This window comes from Cynocephalus volans, chromosome 1 (genome assembly GCF_027409185.1).
Source record: "Cynocephalus volans isolate mCynVol1 chromosome 1, mCynVol1.pri, whole genome shotgun sequence".
Taxonomy (NCBI): domain Eukaryota; kingdom Metazoa; phylum Chordata; class Mammalia; order Dermoptera; family Cynocephalidae; genus Cynocephalus; species Cynocephalus volans.
This window is the reverse complement of record NC_084460.1, coordinates 135136280-135158569: the sequence shown is the minus strand read 5'-3', so window position 1 is coordinate 135158569 and position 22290 is coordinate 135136280. Positions and strand designations below refer to the sequence as shown.

Below are 22290 nucleotides of genomic sequence, written 5' to 3'. Positions count from 1 at the left end.
GCCACAAATATGCTTTGAACAGCATTCTTCTACACCCTCGTTTTGTTATTTATCCAATTCATATGTCTGCCTTATTTTGTGACAAGATTGAGAACTCACTGATAGTCACATAATCTTCTGCTTGTTTTCTTTCTTCCACAGTCTATCCAGTGCTGGGCAGACAGTAGCTCCCCAACATACATTTGTTGTGTTGAATTATAACTGACATTCAAAATAGTAAAACCCAGGCACTAAAAATTAATAAAATGTCTCTAGATCAGCAAATGGAGTTGAAATTATGGTCACTCGAGTTATAGTTTTAAGGCTATTTTGCATTCAATTTATTTATATCTTGTATTACAAGTCTTTGACTCCAATATTCTATTTATTTAAAAAATAATAATCCATTACAGCACAAATGATAGAAAGATTTTGCAGGCTTCTTCCAAAAAGCTCATTGTGCCAAAGGGAGCTTCTTACTCCGGGAGATATGGGCACACACATAATGAAAATAAAGTTCCCAAGAAAGGGTCAATAGGACAGGCCTCCAATGACCAGAATGTACAGCCATCTTCTTTCCATTTTTCAGACATATTCCTAAATTTCTAAATCATAATCAGAAAGAACCCACGACAGACTTCACCTCCTGAGCGAGTAAGTGAAAGCGACGCAATTGCCATGGGAACGGAAGGAAAACCTCAAATCTTACCTCACTAAGACCTTCTCTTTCACAGAACGTCTGAGAAAAAAACACACAGGTCATTGTTTCCTCCTTCTTCGTAAAAAGAATAAAGTCTTTTCCAATTCTCATGGACCCACTATATTAGAAATAAAGAGCATAATGGTTTACATTGCATATACTCAAAAAGCAGAAATAGGAAGGCATGATACTGTGTACTATAACGGGTTTTTCTTTCCAACAACCTGTTCGGCTGACCCATCACCAAGAAGGCAAAAGGATTATTGTTTTTCCTCAAAGTTTAGAGCAGATGAATTTGAACTGATTCAGCCCCACACTCTGAGACATGGCTGCTGGGGATAAGGTTCCATCCGGGACTCAAAAGACCAATCTGGCCCTAGCTGGAGTCACACAGGTGAGGAGCCTCATGTCCTCACCTATCATTGAGGCATACTAAAAAAAAATGCTGTATGTAGACTCAACACCTATGATAAAATATGCTTTGAGAAACCATAGAACATAGAGATACAATGAAGCTGTAAAGTCCAGAGCTACTGCCTCAGGAATCCCTGCAGAAAGTTCTGTGTGAGAACTAATTTTTAAAATGTTGTAAAGATCCAAGCCAGTTATGGGTATGGAGATTTCAAAACAAGGTAGGAACCCTGCATCCCCAGTTTATATATATTTTTAAGACTCTGCATGCTTGCATCATTCTGTGAAAGATTGCCTTTAAATAAATATTGTTTGCAGTATCAATAATATATACCTTAAAGGGAAAAAAAATGCTCACCTTTTAAGACCATTGCCATATTGCCCAATGAGCTTCAAGGTTGATAACCATTTCTTGGATGTTCCAAAGCAAATGATGTCTGAAGCTTCCTCTGTAATTGACAAAGACTTATAAGGTAACCACTGGCCAACGGTCCAGTTGTCAGGACCTCATACCTATCTCAGGATGTTAGGACAAGTCCACAGCCTTGGGTCAGCTCAGAGACAAGGATTCTTGTCAGGATCCATAACCTCTGACAAGGATCTTAACGGTATTGTACTGAAGGTCAGACAGACCTAACCATGTAACCTTGGGTAATGTTTAAAACTCTTAGTCTTAATTTCCTTGTCTCTAAAAGGGAACTACTAATATTTATATCACAAAGTTGTTGATGAAGACAAATGAAATAAATTAAATGAGATGATATACAAGTATTTGTGAAACCCTGAACATAATACTTGGTACGTGGTAAGTGCGAACAAATTGTAAATGTCGTAATTATCTACTCCACCAGTAACTTTCCCATGGATATGTCCCTCATCCAGGCCTGTTTGAGTCTAAGAAGGACCGAATGGCTTCCGCTCTGATACTGCCTAGGGAAGAAGAGCTAATTGCTTCAGACTTTCAGAGTCATTCTCCTGATCTCTCTGGGGCATTCTGGAATTCTAGAGAGGAATCCTCTGGACTTCAGAATATACTGGTCTCCAGAACCAAGGATGCTCCCCTTGTTGACCTACCTGAATACATGCTTTAGAATTGTCCTGACACCCTGTGTCAGTCTGGTACAGATGTGCTATAGTTCACTGGCACCTTCTATTGGATATGTAAATGCCACAAATACCCTGCTTGTCCAAAGCTAACTGAAGATTCAAGGGGTCAGGTGTTAGGTAAGGGTATTCATAGTGACAATATTAGCTACCAGTTATTGACGATTTAGCATGTGTTAGATACTACTATATTATATACTTTACATGCATTGCCTACTTAATATTTATAACAAACCTAAAGGAAGATATTATTATTATAATCTGCATGTTACAGATGAGAAAATTTAAGTTTAAGGAGTTTAAGTAACCTGCCCAATGTTACAGAGCTGATAAATGCCACGGCCAGGATTATTCCCCAGAATTGTAAGCCTGGGTACAGACATGCTATATAGTTCTCTACCAAATCCTGTGGTATTCATCACACACCACATAAACTCCCACATGTGGCTGCCAGTGTGCAGAGTGTGGGGTCAGAACACTGAACAGTGCAGTCACGATTCCTGTCCTCGATGATGTTATGTGGTGGTAGGAGAAACAGAATGAAAAAAGCAGACAAGCAAGATCATTCCTGAGAGTATTAAGTGAAGAAAACAAAATCAGGAAAACATGACAGAGAATTAGCAGACATGCGTCCTGCAGATAGAATGATCAGGGAAGACCACTGTCAGAAGGTGACAGGTGAGGTGAGATGCAAATGACGAGGCCAGCCATGTGTGGCTGGAGTGTTAAAGCGAAGAAGTGAGCGGTGCAAGAACAGGCCGAAGCAGCGGACTGGGCCAGATAAGGCAAGACCTTGAAGCCGTGCTGGGAGTATGAGTTCTATTCTTAAGCAATGGAAAACTACTGAGGGTTTTCAGTAGAAAAATGATATAAGATTTACATTAAAAGAAAAAAAACCACTTGGGAGGCTGTGTGAGGAATGAATCGTAATGGGGCAAGATTGGAGGTAAAAAAAAAAAAAAAAGTTTGGAAATTACTGCAGTCATCTTTGGGTCAAGATTAATATAGCTCATTTGGAACAACAGATAGAGTCTATTTTTAATCATCAGATAAACTCTTCCTTCTAATTTACTACTTGCTAATCAACAATAGGGCTTTTAAAAAATACTACTGTGCGTGTACACTGAAGTGTGAGTTCCTTCTGAAGGTCTGAATATTCGTCACTTGTCTGTGTTTTGATCATTTTGTTCATGACCCATATAAAAGGAGTTGCTTCTTTTTGTAAGGATTTCGTTTCGAATAGATCACATATGTTTTGTCACTTATTTTAAGAATTCAGGAAAATGAAAAACAAAAATTCAGGCTAGAAGCGAAAAATGAGACTTTTTTCAGCATGGTTGTTTTAAAAAGTCTCTTCTTTCTCATATCTAGTTATGCACTAAAGGATGAACAACACTTTTCATCAAAATGACCTAGAAAAATCAAAATTATCCAAACAAAGAGCAAGAACTGCGTAAATAGCTGAGCATTTTCTAAACTTGCTAATAGATATTCTTTGACTATTCAGACCAAGGGGGACTTCAGAGCTGGAAGATAGTTGCTTTACTTTGTATCCTCAGCTTATATCGGCACTGGTGATCATCCTTTCCACGGGTGTGGAACCGACCAGAACAATTCCATATTACTGGAACTCCCTCACCAAGTTTTCAAACCTAGTATTCAAAAACCTTAGCTTGTGAGGTATAGTTATAAGAATTTAGGAATACAATAGCTAAAATAACTCAAAGCCCTTATCAGAGGGAAAAGCATTTCAATTCTGCAGAATGTAAGCACTGTGCACCTATTTTGTGCTGGCTTTGTATTAACCTTGAATACACGAAGATAAGTCATGAAATATATTATAGATGTATTCATTATGATGAGAACATTCATTTGAAGCAACTAAACCTTTGAAGGTGTAGAGAAAAAAAACCACAAACTGCTAAAAACAAGGAGAGGCAACCTCTACGTCAAGGTTAAGCAGAAAATTAAAAATAGCCTAAAGGCACTAGAAACTGCCTCAGGGCTCCTGCAAGCAGTACGGAAAGGATAGGCTAAAAACAATCTCAGAATCCATTCAGTTACTATTTGTTATCCATCCATTCCAAGATGCTTTTTTCTTACAATCAGTACCATTTACCTTTCATTTTCTGACAATATTTACTTCCATTTGCTTTTTGTCTTGGTTTAGATGGTTAAAATGAATTTGTTCTGCCAACTGAAATATTTAAAACTAAAACGTCCAACAATAGGTTAAGTCTGGGGTTTATTCTCCCTACTGACTCCATACCTGTTTTTGCACAGATAGCTTGATTTATTTGTATTTATCTTATGGGTTTTCAGACTGTTTCCTTTAACAGCCAGTTAGGTATCTAGATAATTAACTTACCAGGGCTCATGCCACATCCATCATCCAGGAAGCACAACATGAATCCACCCTGCAGTTTTTCATTATCCACTGTAAGAGAAAGCAGTTATTACTAATAAATATCAGGCTTAATTTGTTCGTCAGAAAATCATGCTGCTTACATAATTATTTGTCCTCCTCAAATGCAGCCACAGAGTGACAGAGTTATTGCACAACCATGGTGCTCAGAATGAAGGCTTGGCTGCAGCTTCATAAGAAACTGCAGGGGAAAAACAATCATGCAACAAAAAGGCTTTAACTTAACATAAAGTACCTACACATTAATAAATTATGTATACAGCAGGACATGCCCTGCTCTGGAATTGGACTGTCATTTAAACTTCAGGTATTTCCTCCCTAGGGGAAGAAAAAAGGTGATGTGACCCCAGGATCCCTCTATCAAATCGATCAACCTTTATGCCCTTCCACCAAAGCACTAATTCTAAAATAAATCTGGGCCATGCTTATTAAATTCATCAGGCTCCCTTCTAAGTAGTTAATTCTCAAAAGAACCATTTGTGAGTGTTTCTTCATAGCAGTGAATATTTGCCTCTTGAAGATGCATTTGAATTTTGAAAACAGCTTAGTTACTTGGAATCAATTTTGATGATTAGAGACATCATTAAATTACATAATACAATCTCTGGTTAGGTCACAGGTTTGGGTTCCTGTACTGGCCAGCTGCCAAAAACAAAAATAAAAAAAATGTTAAAGGTATAACTAAAACTGATGAGACTAATTTCGTAAACTGGCTCTGAAAATAATTTCAACAGTTCAATATAGGGGTTCTAAAACATTTCTTTTTTTATGTGTTATTGAGAAATAATTTATGCACACAAAATGCATGTTTAAAGTGTACAATTTGATACATTTTGACACACACACACACACACACACACACACACAAGGGTATGTCAAAAAGTCCATGGAAAAATAGAATTGAAAGATAAAATGAATCTTTTCATGAACTTTTTGAAATACCTGTACCTGTGAAAGCATCACTACACTCAAGGCAGTGAACATTTCCATCCCCCCAAATGCTTCCCCTGGCCCTTGTAATCCCTCCCTTCTGCTTCTTCCGTGCCCCACCACGCCCACCTCACCCCCAGGCAATCACTGATCTGCTTTCTATCTCCATAGATTCATTTCCAGCACATTTGTTAAGTCAACCTCTGTGTTCAAAGGTCACCTAGAATTCACATTTTTAAAATTAAATAATGTTCAAGATAGACTGTAAATAAATATCTAAAAGATATACCTAATCTTTCTGGGTTCATAATTTTATGGTGATGTGTCCACCTTCTCTCTCTAATTTACTTCCTTATCTGTAAACCCTCTGGATCTGACCTATCACTCCCAGTTCTTTCTCTCCACTTACTCGTTGGACTGCTGAACTCAATTTCTGTGTCAGAATATTCTTCCCCTCTTCAGGTCTTTGCTCTGTTTAGCCCTCCCTCTGACTAAGGCTGATATTTCTCCTCTATTCAATGAGGGGAATCCACCTCTTGTTGAGGTCTCTGCACACGGCAGTAGCTCTCAATCTTGGCCGCACATTCAAATTACATAAAAGTATTCTAACTTAGCTGGGCTTGGATGGGATTCAAGAACTGTTATTTTTTTCTTAAAATCCCCCCTGGTTATACTAATGTGCATCCAAGTTCCAGGACCAGGCTCAGCCTCAGGAAACTCTGCACAGTAGCCACAGTTAATTGTGCAGTTCTTGTTATATACTTCTCATGAAAGGAGGTGCAGAAAGAAGGGCATTCCTTCAGTGAATGCCTCAGAAATAAAGACCCTCGATTCCTAGCAGACATATACTGTAGCACCTCCTTTATTTGTAGATCCATATCAGGGATTGGGGACAAACAAGCAAGTAGAGCCTCGAAATTTAATATTCCCTCCTATGCACCCTGAAACGTGGCCTTGTTTATTTCAGTTCCTTAAAACTATGGATTTCAGGTAGATTTCTATCACCTGTTAATCATGCACATCCAAAATGAAACAGACACTTCTTCCTCATCAGACCTACACCTCCTTCTAATGTTTCCTGTTCAAAAAATGGCATCACCTGCCCATGAGGCTTTGGCTGCCCACATCATAACCTCAGCATCTTCATTCAATTCTCCTTCCCCTACCCCCACACAGGCAACTATCTGGTGCTCTTGATTCCACCTCCTCAATGTCTCTGTAATTTGACCACTACACTACCTTAGTCCAGGAAGCCATGATTTCTCCTCTGGCTTACAGCAGCAGCTCCCTGACTCTTTTCTCTCCCTAAAATCAAAGGGTAGAGCCAGCCCTTAGTCAGTTGTGCATTTCACTACCCTCGTGCTTAAAACCCTTCTACGGTTTCCCACTGTTCTCAGGATAAAACACTTAACAAATCTTGCTTGCCCCCTTCATGGCCCGGCCCTCTTACCTGTCCAAGCTCATCTCTTATCCTCTCACCCTTACTGCTGCCTTCTACTCCTGCTCAAACATGCCCCTGGAACTAATCCTGAGCATGTTTGCTATGTTCTCTCCAGATTCAGGCTACTGCACACACTGCCCTTCACTCTGTCCATGCTTGATCAGCAAGCAAATGCTTGTTTTCCCTTTAGATTTTAGTTCAGGTAAGACTCCTTCTAAGAAGCCTTCCTAATCCTTCCATATCATTAGGTGCCCATATGAATGTTCTCTTAATCTGTATTTTCCCACCTTCATAGTAAATTAAAACATCCGTACGTATCTATCTCTCTTTTAAACCAATGGTTTCTACATGTTTATGGAGCACAATTACCTCAGAGATATGACAAAAGCTATCGGCCCTCTATTCACCAAAAGTGCAGATACATACTACATTTTCTATGGATCCCCCTCCTGCCATTAGAATGCTAATTCCTTTAAAGTGGGTGCTGTGTATACACAGCACTTATCCTAGGACCTGGCACTTGGTAAACACTAAAAAAATATATTGAATGCAAATCCATGTTTACTAGAACTAAACACACAGATGTCTAAAATACCATGAGGAAATACATCTACTTTGAATTTTATAGCTCTCAATTTATTTGAAAGAAACTTAAGATTCTAGAGTACTTCAGGGTCTCAGTAAATAATTTGCTAACTAGTCCAATCTTAAATTAACTATGCATCCCCAGAACAATTCTATTTATTGGTGCATAAGTGCTGGCCCTGGTTTATTTATTTATTTATTTTTTAAGAAAATCAATTTGCTAAGTTGATAGCCATATGATGGTTTGCTGCAATAAAAATGTTATAACATGAATTGATAATTTAAAACCAAAAACCATAAGTTCAGTTTTTCACAAAATACATACAACCTAAAGAAAGAAGTGCCACTTTTATCTCAAATTGGCCAAGATCCCATTTGTTTGTTGATGATAATGTTAAGTGCTCGGGAAAGTGGGGTGAAATGAGCACTGTCATGCCCTGCTGGGGTCCTGTCACACACCCAAAAGAATGTAACACGTGCATTCTGATTACATTTATCGTACTTTATGATTCCAGATTCCAGGTCTTCTCAACCCTTCGTCAATACTGCCTATGCTCTGAATGAAACCAGCTAACACCTGCTGAAATTACCCTAGCTCAAATTCTCATCAAATTAGGTCATTTCCATGGCCACACCTCCTCGCCATCCCTGCTTTCATAGTTCTTCTGAACACCTTGTGTGCTATTGCTGGAGTATCTTTCTAAAAAGGGGGGAAAAAAAACCCAAGAACAAAAAACGTGGGTCTACTTAGGGGAATGTCACTGCTCAAAATTCTTCAACAGCCCAATGACTAAAGAAAAAAGCCTTGGCGTCACATTCAAGATGCTCATGCAGTTGTCTCTAACACTTTGCCTTGTCATTGATCCTTAAATGATTTTTCTCCAGGGATCTGAATGACTCACCCCTTCACATCAGGCAGGTCTTTGCTGGTACACCACATGTTTAGAGAAAACTCCACAGATCACTCCATGAAAAATCGCATACCATTCCCATCACTCTATGTTCTCTTATACTTCTCTTTTTTTTTTTTTTTTTTCTTCTTTTAGCACTTATTATTTCCTGGTATTTGATTTATTTGTTCCTTTCTGTATTGTCTATTTCTCCCCAATAGAATGCATGTTCCATGAGAACATGGACTTCAGCATTTTGCTCAACACTCTATCCCCAGCACCTAGAATAACAGACACTCAATAAATTGTTATTGGATAAATAAGTAAATCTATGAACTAGTCTACCTCCATTCTTTTTCCCATAATAATTCTTTTTTTTTTTTTTTTTTAAGATGATGAGTTAGGAGATCTTAACCCTTGACCTGGTGTTGTCAACACCACACTCTCCCAAGTGAACCACAGGCCTGCCCTTTTTCTCGTAATAATTCTTTAGACAAGAATATTCTTTTCACCCTAGACTATTGGACAAAAATCACATCCATATTTCAAGACCTAGCTCCTTATTAATATGAGGCATAATTTTTTCTTTCTCTGTATTTGCACCATACTTTGAATCTCTCCTAAGCTGGAGGGACTTACTCTATTTTATTCCATATAACTGAACATGTAAGAGAAGACTACTTTTTCTCCACTAAATAGGCCCTACTCTCTCCCTTTCCTTACTCTCTCCTGTGGAGGTAAGCTCACCCATGTCACTGGATACCTTAGGAAGAATATGCTGGAGAAGCTCAGTTCAGATCCTGTACTACTTTCTTCTTGGGAGTGAGCTGCCTGCAGAGTTCTGCTCCCTTCTCCCCATGGCAGACCAGTTTCAAGAGAAACTTGACTCCACCAGGCGGGTAAGTTAGCCTGATCCTGGGGTTTGATCAGCAAGTCCATTTGCTCTCTCACACTAAGCAATACACTCCAACCTAACATTTTTCAGTAACAAAGACTGATTCTCATTTATTTCTCAAGCTTTCCCGAACCTGGAAAGTAGAAGAGGAAGAAGAGTGTCATGTACTGCTCCTCGGATACCTTGAGATGTCCATTGCAACCTCCCCCATGAACCCAAAGCACTCATGTGGCTCAGGATCTTAAACACTCAGAAAAGTGAACTGAACTGAGTTGCTTGTTGAATACAGTTATGGATTTACATCATGGACCACATCCTCTCACCTGTGACCAATAGCCAACATTACAGGACAGTTGACGGAATTGGAGTAGGGAAGCTTGTTATCACCCTGTGCGTTTCTCTAGGGAGTGTTAACTATGGGGCTGGATCACAGAACCTAATTTCATTGCCATCATATTCTAATGAGATTAAATAATAAGTGTAATAAATTCTTTGTGACGACAGCTGAAGTCAATGAAGAAAACATATTTGAATTAAATTTTGTAGCCCTCAAGCATTCATACTGCACATTCACTTACACATTTTAAAATTGTGATAAGTTAGGAATGAGGCACTCTTAATTATGAATAACCATTGAGTTACTATGCTTTTTAAAATAAAATTCTTTCTCATGGCAGACAAATTGACTGCTCGAATCATTCCGATACTTTCACAAAATTCTAGAAGACCTATTCTGCAAATGGATTCTCTAACAAGTGAACAATTTGACTCTCAGAGTATACTTCTCTCAACCTGGCTTCCCATAGGGTCACTGTACTCACAAAGCACTTATATTACATTATACATCTAAAGAATGTGGTTTGATTTCATGAAATAAAATAAAAGCAAAATAACGACAGGCTTTTCTAATAGAAGAAAGAAAATCTGCTCACCTGAAAACACATCAAGTCTTGCAGCCCCTGAATCTCTGGAAACAATATAAAAATAATCATTGCTTCAGTACAAAACTGTTTTTAAAAATTGCATTAATCTGAATTGCTTATGTGAGGCATATAACCTATTGTCAGATATCAAACAATACAAAAACCCACTGAAATTGCTTTGAAATAAGTTACTAAAATATTTCACTGCACATTTAAATACTAAGATGTATAATCAGTCATAATTTGAGAATATTACAAAGCCTGAAACTCAGAAATTTTAAAAAAGAGATGGAATTAAATAATAGTTACAAAAAAAATTCACAAAAATTAATATGAATTTTTTTTAAGTGGCTGGAGAATAATCCAGAAGTAATAGAATGATTTTCATGATACATTTTAGTCTTTAAAAAATGAACAGAAAAAGTAAATTATTAGGTAATATGTACTGTATTATATTTTTAATAACATACATGATATATGTGTCCATATATGAAAGGGAAGAAGTCAAAATGTTAACAGGGGTTTTTTATAGGTCAGAGGCTGGCAAACTATGACCCACGGACCAAACCTGGCCCACCCACTGTTTTGTAAATAAAGTTTTATTGGAACACACTCATGCCCATTCATTTACATATTGCCTATGGTTGTTTTAATTCTACAATGGCTGAGTTGAGCAGTTTCAACAGAGACCAAAAGGCCCACAGAGATGAAAATAATTACTATTCGGTCTTTTATAGGAAAGTATGCTGACCCCTGCTCTATATGATGAGCTTACAGGAGAGTTTTTTTTGTTGTTGTTTTGTTTTTTCCTGATTTTCTTGGTTTTCTAAAATTCACAGATATTATTTTTGTATTTTTAAAAATTATTTTAGATTAAATTTAACTTACATAAAAAATTTATTTTTAGAAGTAAAAATGTAAAAAGGAAAGGAGAAAGAGCCAGAAGATCCTGGCTTCAATATCATGGGTGTGAGAAAAAGGAGGAAGACAATGAGGCATGAGATCTTAGCTGATGAGGAAGAAGGTATGTTAAGGGAAGAGGGAGTCTACAAGGAAGCCTGGTACAGTAACAAACACTAGTGCAACTTTGATGGGGAAGCTTGATTCTCTTCACAAATTTTCCTCAGTCCCAAACCCAAAACTTCCCCCAAAAAGTCTGAGTAGGTATACTGTACTTGTTCTGCAAGCCTAGACAATAGTCCCTCCTTCCTCTAGCAAGCTGCTACTTCTTATATAGAAATTCTGGAGTTATCACTGCCATTTCTTGGGCATTTCCTGAGTGTCAAGTAAGCACTGAATGAAATATTTTGAGAAATTCTCTCCAAATCCTTACCATGATCCCATGGCACGTAAGTTTCAATATCTCCATTACACAATTATGCATTGTACAAATTACCATGTATACAATAAATGCTCAATAAATGCCACTGTACTGAAATGGAAAGTTTTTTGTTTTTTTTTTACAATTTTTAAATTTTATTTTATTTTAAAATTTAATTGTACATGTTTTGAGGGTACAGTGTGTTGTTTGAATACATACAATATTGTATAATGATTCAATTAGGGTAGATAGCATATTCATCCCCTGAACATTGTATCTTTTCTTTGTGGTGATTACAGTCAAGAGCCTCTTTTCTAGCTATTTAGAAATATATAGTGTAATGTTATTAGCTCTATTCAGCCTAGAACACCAGAAATTATTCTCCCTATTTACCTGCAAATACATTTTTAAATAAATAAGAAATTGTGACTCAAAAAATTGTAATGAAAATTAGAAAGTATTTTGAACTGAATAATTACAAAAATCTTACATATCAAAACTTAGGGAGCATAACTGAAGCCATGATGGAAAGAAAATCTATAGCCTTAACTACATATATTAGAAAAGAAGATAAACTAAGCGTCTATTAAGTTAGAAAACAAACAAAAAACCCAGCACATTACACCTAAAAAAAGCAGAAGGAAAGAAATAAAAATAAATGGAGAAACATAAATATAAAACCAACATTAAATACAGAGGAGCAAAGAAACTAAAAGTCAATTCTTCAAAAAAACTAGAAAAATGATAAAGGATCAGCAAGGCTGACAGAGATAGAGAAAAAGAGAGAGGACACAAATGACTAATACCGGGGATGAATAAAAGACCATCACTTTGTGACAACAAAAGCACAGGTAACAAAAGCACAAATAGACAAGTGGGACTATATCAAACCAAAAAGCCTCTGGACAGCAAAGGGCACAACTGACAAAGTGAAGAGGCAACCTACAGAATGGGAGAAAATACTCACAAACCATACATCTGATAAAGGGTTAATGTACAAAATAGGTAAGAAACTCCTACAACTGAACAGCAAAAAACACAGATTACTTGATTGTTGACATGGGCAAAAGAACTGAACAGACATTTCTCCAAAGAAGAGATGCAAATGGTTAAAAAGCATACGAGGAGACGCTCAACATCCCTAAACGTCAGGAAAATGAAATGGAAGTTTTTAAAGAAAAAGTTTCCGCTTATAAAACTTACATCACTTATAAACTTGTATAACTCATATTAATAGTATGTATTATTAATATGAGTTGTTATTTTATGCTCTAACCCATAGAAGTTTCAGAAGCTTTAGGCTTTAGTCCAAGATACTTTCTCTCTGAGGCCCCCAACTATCCCTTCTATACCACCACATCCTATTCTCCTCTCTCTACAATATTCTTTTAATTTCTTTCAGTTCTAACTTTCACAACTATAGGAAATCAACAAAATCTTTTTTTTTTTTTTTAAAGATGACCGGTAAGGGGATCTTAACCCTTGACTTGGTGTTGTCAGCACCACGCTCAGCCAGTGAGTCACAGGCTGGCCCTATACAGGGATCTGAACCTGTGGCCTTGATGTTATCAGCACCGCACTCTCCAGAGTGAGCCACGGGCCAGTCCGGAAATCACCAAAATCTTGAATACAATGATAAACAATTTCTTAGAGTAATACGGGGACTTTATAAAGACCTTCTTCATGAGACCAACTGAGCATCTTGAATAAGTCTGTTAAATAGCTTCGTTTGATGTCAAATACTAGCATCTAAGCATTGATGGCAAACTCAAGAGTCCACTGAAGACAGAGGACCCGCAGGCTTCAGACTATCCCAGGGACCACTGGGAATGGGGCAAAACTGAAAGCACAGGCTGGTCCCAAGAGAGCGTCTGCTACTCACTGTCAGCCCATCCCCTGGAGGAATGTGGCCTCAGGGTCACTACTTCTCCTAATCTTTCAAGGAAAGCAGGGGAGCCAGATTTTTTTACGTGGCCTCCTGTTTCCTAAACTTTATGAACAATTCATTTTCTTTACAAACACTGTGTGGTCTTTCACTATGAGCCAAACAAACATGAGACAGGCTGGGCCTGGTCAAGGGCCTACCAGCTACAAGTGCTGCCCTAAGAATCGCTTTATTGACCACCTTTCTCTCACTGCCCTGAGCTGGAAGTCAGTCTTTCTTTCCCAATCACCCAATCACCCTCTACTCCATAAACAGTTCCCATTGTTCTATTTCTTCTGCATTCTGATTTTACCTTCCTTCCTTTGTTGAATGAATAAATGAATGAATGAAACAACTTCAGAGGAGAAAAGACAGTTGGCAAAATAGACAAATGTGCTCTTTCAGAGTTAGATGTCAAGCTGCTGAAAGTGAACCATTCAGTAGGAGGCAGGACCAATGGATGCAGGGGCAGCCTTGCTTCAGAGCTCTCAGCAGAAGCACCAGCAGCATCACAAGTTCCTGCAGAGATTCACCAGTAGTGCTCATTGGTCTTGGCCCCTCTCTGTCAGCTCCTGGACAACCAACCTTATCCTTTTCCTCCTCTTCCTTCCCTTTCTGTGATTCCATTATATCTACAAAAAGGGTTTCACAAAAGTAGGAGATAGGGACTTTTTGCTCAGTGTTAGGCCCAGTGCTGGGCAGGAGTTTCTGGATGGCTGGTTAATTGCCTACACTCTCTGGTCACACTCTCAGAAGAGTCATTCTTCCTTCTAAAGCCCAAAATGGGGATAAACGCAAAGGGATGAAATATAGTTATCAGCCAGTGGCAAGGATTTTAGGTCCCCCTACTGAGATCCGTAATCTAACAACTGCACAGTTTCCTGGGTGCACTTTGCTTCCTGTAAAAAAGGTGGAAAAATCTGTTGTAGGGAAACACAAATACAAAACAAGTCAAATGCAATATTCAATTTAGCTAAAAAAACTGAGTCCCTCGAGAGCCCCTACAAATATACTATTGAGTGACACTCACATTGTTAAAGAGGTTTCTCAAATATCAATACATTTGTCAGAGACAGTAAAATTGGGTAGTGGGGTTCTGTAGCCAGACAGCACAAATTTGAATTGGAGTGTGCCAAATATTAACTGTGTGACCTTGAAAAAATTATCTAACTTCTCCGTGCATCAATTTCCACTTATGTAGAATTGAGACAATAATTACCCCCTCAGAGTGTTGTCATAAAGATGAATGAGTTAATACCTATATACAAAATGCTTATGCATGTCTGATACATAGTAACAGATCAACAACAGTTAGCTGTTTTAACGGTATAATTCACTTCAGTGCAGACCATAATAAACGCCCAAACATAAATTCTCAAGAAAAAGTGTATATTGATATATAACTCAAAGAATATCCAAATGAATATGTGCTATTGGACGGTTATTAGCACAAAAGCAGAAATCAAATTTACCTGCACTTCAAGTGTGACCATAAACACAAATAATTCCTTCTCTCACCTGTTTTTTCCTGTAATACTTTGATTTTATAGGAAATCAAGTCACAAATGTTCCAGATAGAAAAAATGACATTAACTTTTTATCTTCAAATATAAATAGACTAGATATATGTCATGAAATTCCCTCCATAACCTTTGTCCACAGTTTGTAAACTTTACCTTGCATTGTCCAGCAATTCAGCCAGTGCTCCAAAAAGGAAACTGTGGGTGGTACTGAAGAAGAAATGAAGGGAAAGCAAAACGTTAAACCAGGCGTGGAATCAGTGTCAAAGTTTCAAGACACTTGCAGACAAATGTTCTCCAGTTCTAGATAGATAATCAATTAAGAAATTATTCTAGAAACAACTTTCTCAGCCTGGTCAAGATTCTCAAGTAGATGTTCTCCACTGCAAAGCCAGGCGTAAGAACATGTTAGCCAAAATGTCCATTCCTAACAAAATAAAGACTTTAAAGACCTTACTATTCTTAAAGCAAACTTGACCTTTTAAGCTTGTTTTATAAGCATTTATATGAGTATTTTTTTCCAGAAAATTTTTCATTAAAATTGTAATATTTAAGGCCAAATTATTTCTGAAGAATATTGATCAAAATCCTTGTCTACTAAAAGCCCATAAGGCTCCACATGCAGATATAGAAATTGGCAGGGGCTCCTATTTGCCCCACCAATCTCTATTTTTCTGTGGAATCTTTCCAACTCTGAAAAGCCTGCTCCTAAGTAACATCAAGGATTGCCTGGGGTCACTTTCTCCTGTATACCTGAATGTCAGATCTTTGGTAACAGAGCACTCTAGACAACCTTCACTATTTACTACACTTTGAAGGCTAAATGGTTATCTGTGGGTGAACTCAGGCTGCCTTCAGGGTTTCATGCTTTGTTTTAACTCAGCAACCTTATCACAACAGTAAGAGAAGATTCAATATATAATTTTCTGTTCATATTTAGTAACAAAGAGAGACCCACTTATCAAAAAACATCTGTTCATTTGTAATAGAGAAAGCATCATCTGCAATGTCTCAGAGTCTCCAAACACCTCAGGTCACAGGACAACACTTTAGCTTAAAATTTATCCCCCCCCCCAAAAAAAAAATACACACACACACACGCACACACACACACACACACACACACACATATATATATACACACACACACACACACACACAAACATATCTCCATTTTTTATCATTTTAAACTTCAAACACAGATGGTGATGAAAGGTCTCGCGTCAAGTCAGGCTTAAAGTTTGTAATTTAAAAAAAACTATTAAAGTGCTACTGTTACAAAAAAGATATTCTTCACTCACAGGAAAGCTAGTACAAAATCAAAAATAGTGTAAAAGAGAAGTGTAAGTGATATGCTTCACAAAATCAGCACTATAAACCACAAGCCCTTTTAGTGAGTTTAAAATACATGAGTCAATATACAAAATTTTAATATATAAACAATTTGGGGGGAAAGTAATTGCAATAATGCTGACCAAAAAATGCCATGTGAGTTTCTGAATTAATTCATTCAAGAGAACCGTGAAGCAACACATCCAGACAGGGTTTTCGCTGTCCTGGAGCACAAGCTGTTAAGGCACATGGAAAACACACAAGGGAACAAACACATAACGAAGCTACGACAGATTGTGATTGGGTGCTGTCCTCACAGCAGTGGTGGGAAAGAGCAACTGCTGAGGAGAAGCAAGGTGCTCAGGGAAAGCCTCTCTCAGTAGCAGACGTTTAACCTGAGCCCTGAAAGATAATAAGACGCAGTCTCTTGCAGAGCAGGGTGGAAACTTTCCAGCAAGAGCAGGAGAGGCAAAGACCCAAAGCAGAAGAGCACTAAGGAGACCAGGGTGCTCAGCTGACAGCAGAACGGGGATCCCAGGCTGAGACGGGGGATGGCCGGATCAGTAGGGTTTCCTACCCTGTGGAGAGGAGCTCACCTTATTACCTACATGCTACTGGAAACCACTAGTGTTTTAAGGAGAGTGATACATCTGGTTTACTTTTTTAAAAGCCCACTCTAAGCAGCTTTTCAGAAAAACATACCAAAGAGGAGCCAGAATGGGAAGCAGAGAACCCAGTTAAGAGGCTACATGGAGCAGTCTAGAAGAGAGACGGTGGTGGTTTGGACCAAAGTCAAGGGCAGTGGAGATGGAGAAAAATGGATTCATTTGAGATGTATTTAGAGAAAGCATGCACTTGATGATGGATTGCATGTGGGGGTGAAGCAAAGGGAGTAATAAAAAAATCACTCGGGTTTTTAGGGAGAGAAGTCTCAAACAAAAACCTACCAGAGGGAGCTGAGAAGCCATCAATTTGATTCTGATTTTGTTGTTGCTTTATGCTGCTGTCACTTCTGTTATTAAGTTACTATACCACCAATTGAAAACGCGGCTGGGAAAGTGGGTACCCCAGGCTGGTTGGGGGGAAGGGGAAGGATGGAAAGCATTAGCTACAGAAACTACACAAAACGGAGGCTAAGGAACTTCTCCAAGATAAAATTGCAGCACTGGACTTATAATTTTCCTTCAACTCACTCAACACTGTTATTTCCTCATGTGTCCTCTACCTCAGTTACCTTTAACCATTTGCTCCACCCTTTCCAGCTTGACATCATTTTCCATAGAAAGGTAAAAACTAAACATCTGCTGAATGTTGCCTGTTTTGCTCTGCTACCTCAAAATTACACAGTTTGTCCCATGCAGTAAGGCCGGCCTTCCCTGGCTTTCTTTACACTTCCATTTCTGTGGTTTCAATTTGGAACATACTTTATATCAGTCAGTACTCTTAGCAAATTCAAATTACTAAAAGAGTCCAAAACAATCTGACCTACCACTGTGAATTACACAGCATTCACTGCTCTACTCTACTTTGCTGTACTGGAAATGACAGAAGAGACAGAAAACCTCTGTCATCTGCCTCTCAATCTGAGTATCTGAAATTACACCTAATGAGTGGCCCTAAAGGGGACCTGGGCATGGCAGAGAAGAAAAAGTGGCCAAATAACTAAAAGTGAGATGCCTATCTTCAGAAAGGTTACATTTTTAGAAAGACTACATAGAGGTTGAAATCAATAAATGAAAATTACTCTGTTAAAAGAGCAACTTTAATATTTAAATTGTCAGTGTGTTGGGCAGAGTAAAGGTAGGCGAGATTTAAATTAGGCTCTGTTGACTAACAATTCTATACTTTTGTTAAATGGATAAACGTGGGGCCTTCCTACCAATTGGTTTTAATTAAAGAGTACCAAAAAAATTCAGTCTGGCCCAGAATATATCTTTATCACGTTTTCATTGTTTTTAAAAAGCATGCACAATCCGAATAAATGCATACATAAATAATTTCATAAATCAATGATACCGAGTTCATTTGTGTTTTTGTGTTTTTTGTGTGCATGTCTGTGTGTTTTTAAGATTTTATTTTTCAGAACACTTTTAGGTTCACAGCACAATTGAGAACAAGGTACAGAAATTTGCCATCTATCTTCTGCCCCCACATATGCACAGCCTTCCCCACTATCAACATCCCCACCAATTTTCAACACTGTACCCCACAGATATGTACAATAAATTGTTTCAATAATAATAATAATAATAATCCCCCACCAGAGTGGTAACATTTGTTAAAATGCTGCATCTACACTGACACATCACCACCACTCAGTCTGTACCTCACATTGGTGTTCACTCTTGTACCTTCTATAGGTTTGGACAAATGTATAATGACATGTGCCCACCGTTCAGGGTAGTTTAACTGCCCTAAAAATCCAGTGTGCTCTTCCTATTCATCCCTCTCTTTTTCCAGCCCCTGGTGGTTGCTTTACCATTTGTTCTTTAATTGCTTACTTCGTTAGAGGATGGACAAAACCTTTCTCCATCCAGCAGAGACCCTTCCCACTCCCACCCCACCTGGGCACTCACGAGTTGGCATGTATGAAATCCAGATGCAGCTGTGCCCGTCGCAGCTTGGCATACTTGTCGCCCATGCCCTCCAACACGACCCGCGTGACTCAAGGGGACACGGACGCCCGGGCCGCAGCAGTCCGCCCACGGCCCCGCCCCCGCCCACGCCCGCCGCCGGGAGCCGGGGAGGCAAACACGCGCTCCCCCTGGCGGCCGGACCGCGAAGCTCGCCCTGCCCTGAGGACCCGGGTGTCTGGCGAGGTTATTCTTTGTTGCTCGGTCTTGGGTTTACGGCTTGAGAATGACGCACCTGAGCGAAGTTTCTTTCCGAAACTGATGTATGTGTAACCTTCTCAGAGTTGTTTCTCTCCCAACCCATCTCAGTCACTCCCCAGCTGGAAAATGGAGCCCATGGCTGGGATTAGAATTTGATCAGAAATGATGACGCTCACACACACGTTAAGACTGTGGAATATCTGGATCGCGTGGCAGGGAAGTGTCGGGTGGGTTTCCCTTTGCTCGTGCAGTTTGTTACATAGCACCAGAGGTGAGCGTACCTTGTGTTCTAACCCTAGCGCTTAACTACTTGTGTCTCTTAAGTTGATCATGTTTTCTCCTTTTAGGGGGAGAAACGGGAAAAGAGATATGCCAGCGAAAGACCGAAAGGAAGAATTAGACAATCAGAGCAGAGTTTGGACTTCGCTGTGATGTGGAGCGAAGTTTTTTTTATCCTTCTGTGAGAAGAGCTGTCCCCACCTGGATGAGTCACTCACCTTTTCTATCTGTCAGCTATATTCAATTATTTCATGTCCTGGTCTGGTTCAAAGATTAGACATTCTGTATCGTTCCAAAAGTCAGAAAGGGGCAGGTGGAAGGGTGCAGGGAGGAATAATTTAAGGAGGGGCTATGTAGACGAGCTGTTCAAACGGTGCTACTCTACTCACAAAGCTCTGAGTTTTGAGTTATCAAAACCAAGCTGAAACAGAATTTGTCAGGGATGCTGTATGAAAAGGTTGTGCTTTGGATGGGAAATTAGTTTGCCTAGTTGACCTCTAAGAAGTGGTCAAACTCTGATTCAATGTCTAGGGCTATTAGACTTGGAAACTAAGGTAGTGTAATAGTACTCAGCAAAGATTTTACATGTTAGTCTCTTTTATTATTATTGTTGTTGAAACATACGTGATTGTATATATCTGTGAGGTACAGCATTGAATATTAATACCCATGTGCAATATATGATGGTCAAATCAGGATAATTAGTATATTCAACATTACACAGTGTAATCATTCTTTTATGGCCCTATACCAGTTTCTCACTAGTTTTAAGGGCAGAAACAAACATTTATTTAATAAAGAACGTGAACTAGATGTGTTTGTGTTTTCTGGGTGTCTTACAGGCAACAAAGCTCTCAGAAAAGAAAAAAAAAAGGAAAGTTAGCTTTGGGGTAGCCATTCTATTTCAAAAGAGAGGAGTTTATCAGCTTCTACATTTATAGGAATCAGGAGAGGAAGAGAGAATTTGAATGGCAACCCAAAGGAACATGATGCGCTACTTTAATTTGAAGGCTGGAAGTAAACATAAACATTCCAAGTCGTTTTCCTGATTGCATTTTTGATTTAACAGTGGCTGACGTGGTGGTGTTTTGATAGCAGAATTCTCTCTACTAAGCAACTTGAGCTGTCTGTCTAATTTTCCTTCCACAGAACTTCACAAATATGACAGTTTATTTTCATTTTATGGGTGATAAAAGTGTGACAAGCCTCTTCTGGATTTATTTTACTACCCCAATTTCCAGCTGCTATCTCAAAGCAATTTTACTATTGGGAGGGCACTGGAGCCACTAGCCTATAATTAGTAAAGGCTGTAATATCAAATTTCTACCAGAGGGAAAGGTGTGATTATTGCTGAAGCACTTCTAATAATCTGAGTGGAGCCTGCCTTCCAACAGTAAGTGCCCAGCTCCAAAGCAGTGGACAGTACTGGTTAGCCTGGATGAGGGGCACAGAGCAGAATCCATGAGATTGTGCTTAAAAAGAGGCCTGAGAGTCGTAGCACGCAATCCACCAAAAGCCTTTTCTCTCTTCCCTTTTCAACACTGCTTAGCCACCTTCTAGGTAATCTTATTCCTCTTCAAGGTGTGCTTTCGGGATTCCTTGTTCTAGCCACTTTCCTCAGCCCTGCCTCAAGATTCATATTAACATAATTTCATGGTGAAAGTCCTGGAGGAGTGGCAGGAGGAGAAATTTATAATGGAAATGTCATTTGAGCATCTTATGGTGGATCCTGACTTTAAGGAAAGTCTATTTGGGATAAGATACTCTTCATCTCTTCCTAACTAAATATTTCAGGTCTGGGACATTCATGTTCTAGCCACAAATGATGGCCCAAATCTTTCAAACTACACTTTCCCTTTTTTTTTTTTTTTTTTAAAGATGACCAGTAAGGGGATCTTAACCCTTGACTTGGTGTTGTCAGCACCACACTCAGCCAGTGAGCGAACCGGCCATCCATATATGGGATCCGAACCCGGGGCCTTGGTGTTATCAGCACCGCACTCTCCCGAGTGAGCCACGGGCCGGCCCTACACTTTCCCTTTCATTTAAATAACTATTGTATGAACCAACATTGCATTACTCTTCACAACATGTTCAAACTCAAGGCAAAGTTTATAAACATAAAAAACTGATGTTGAACATACCAGCTATCCACAAAGATATGCCATTTCCTAAAAATTATAATTAAGAAGTGACCTTAGCATATTAAGCAAATGCTATTAAACTGATCATGTTAAAAGAGGCCAATGACCCTCAACTGAGAATGGTAAAATATCTCTGAATGCAATTCACACCCTTGTTACTCATTTTCTTGCATTTGTGTAAGACAATCTTGTCAGTATGTTTACATCTCTAGATGTTTTCATCTAGTCTACTCCATGCTACACAATGGTAGGGTTTTCTTTACCTCAGTTCTCTGTTATCTATATAACCTGCAATCTTTATCCTCAAGTACTCAGCACAGTGGTAAGCACCTCTGGAGATTGTGGAAAAATTCCCAAAGAATAGTGATGGTATTAGATGATACAGAAAATAACACAGTCACTTTGAAGTAGCTAACCCAATAGCCGTACCCACCTCTATTCTTTCAATCCCAGAGCTGAAAACTTGCTTTCCCGTGCTCTCTTGCAATGAGGGATGGCCATCTGACCCAGTACTCATAAATTAGATAGAAGTAGAAGTGTGCTAAGTTGTTTCTAGTAATGCTTTTGTTCTTCTGATAAAAGGCACAGGCAGGGCTGGCTCTATCTCTCTTCTTTCATGTGTCTGCCTTGAATACAAGCCTGATGCCTGGATC

General features: G+C 38.8%; 1 protein-coding gene across 1 annotated transcript in view; it reads right to left on the bottom strand.

Moving 5' to 3' along the window:
• Window positions 1-19021, bottom strand: part of MORC1 (MORC family CW-type zinc finger 1) — a 175321-nt gene extending 156300 nt beyond the window's left edge. Inside the window, 6 exon segments of the mRNA XM_063113301.1 lie at window positions 689-797; window positions 1449-1539; window positions 4563-4631; window positions 10293-10327; window positions 15205-15258; window positions 18957-19021. Of these exon segments, the coding sequence (XP_062969371.1) occupies window positions 689-797; window positions 1449-1539; window positions 4563-4631; window positions 10293-10327; window positions 15205-15258; window positions 18957-19021 (423 nt within the window).
• Window positions 19022-22290: the final 3269 nt, after the last annotated feature.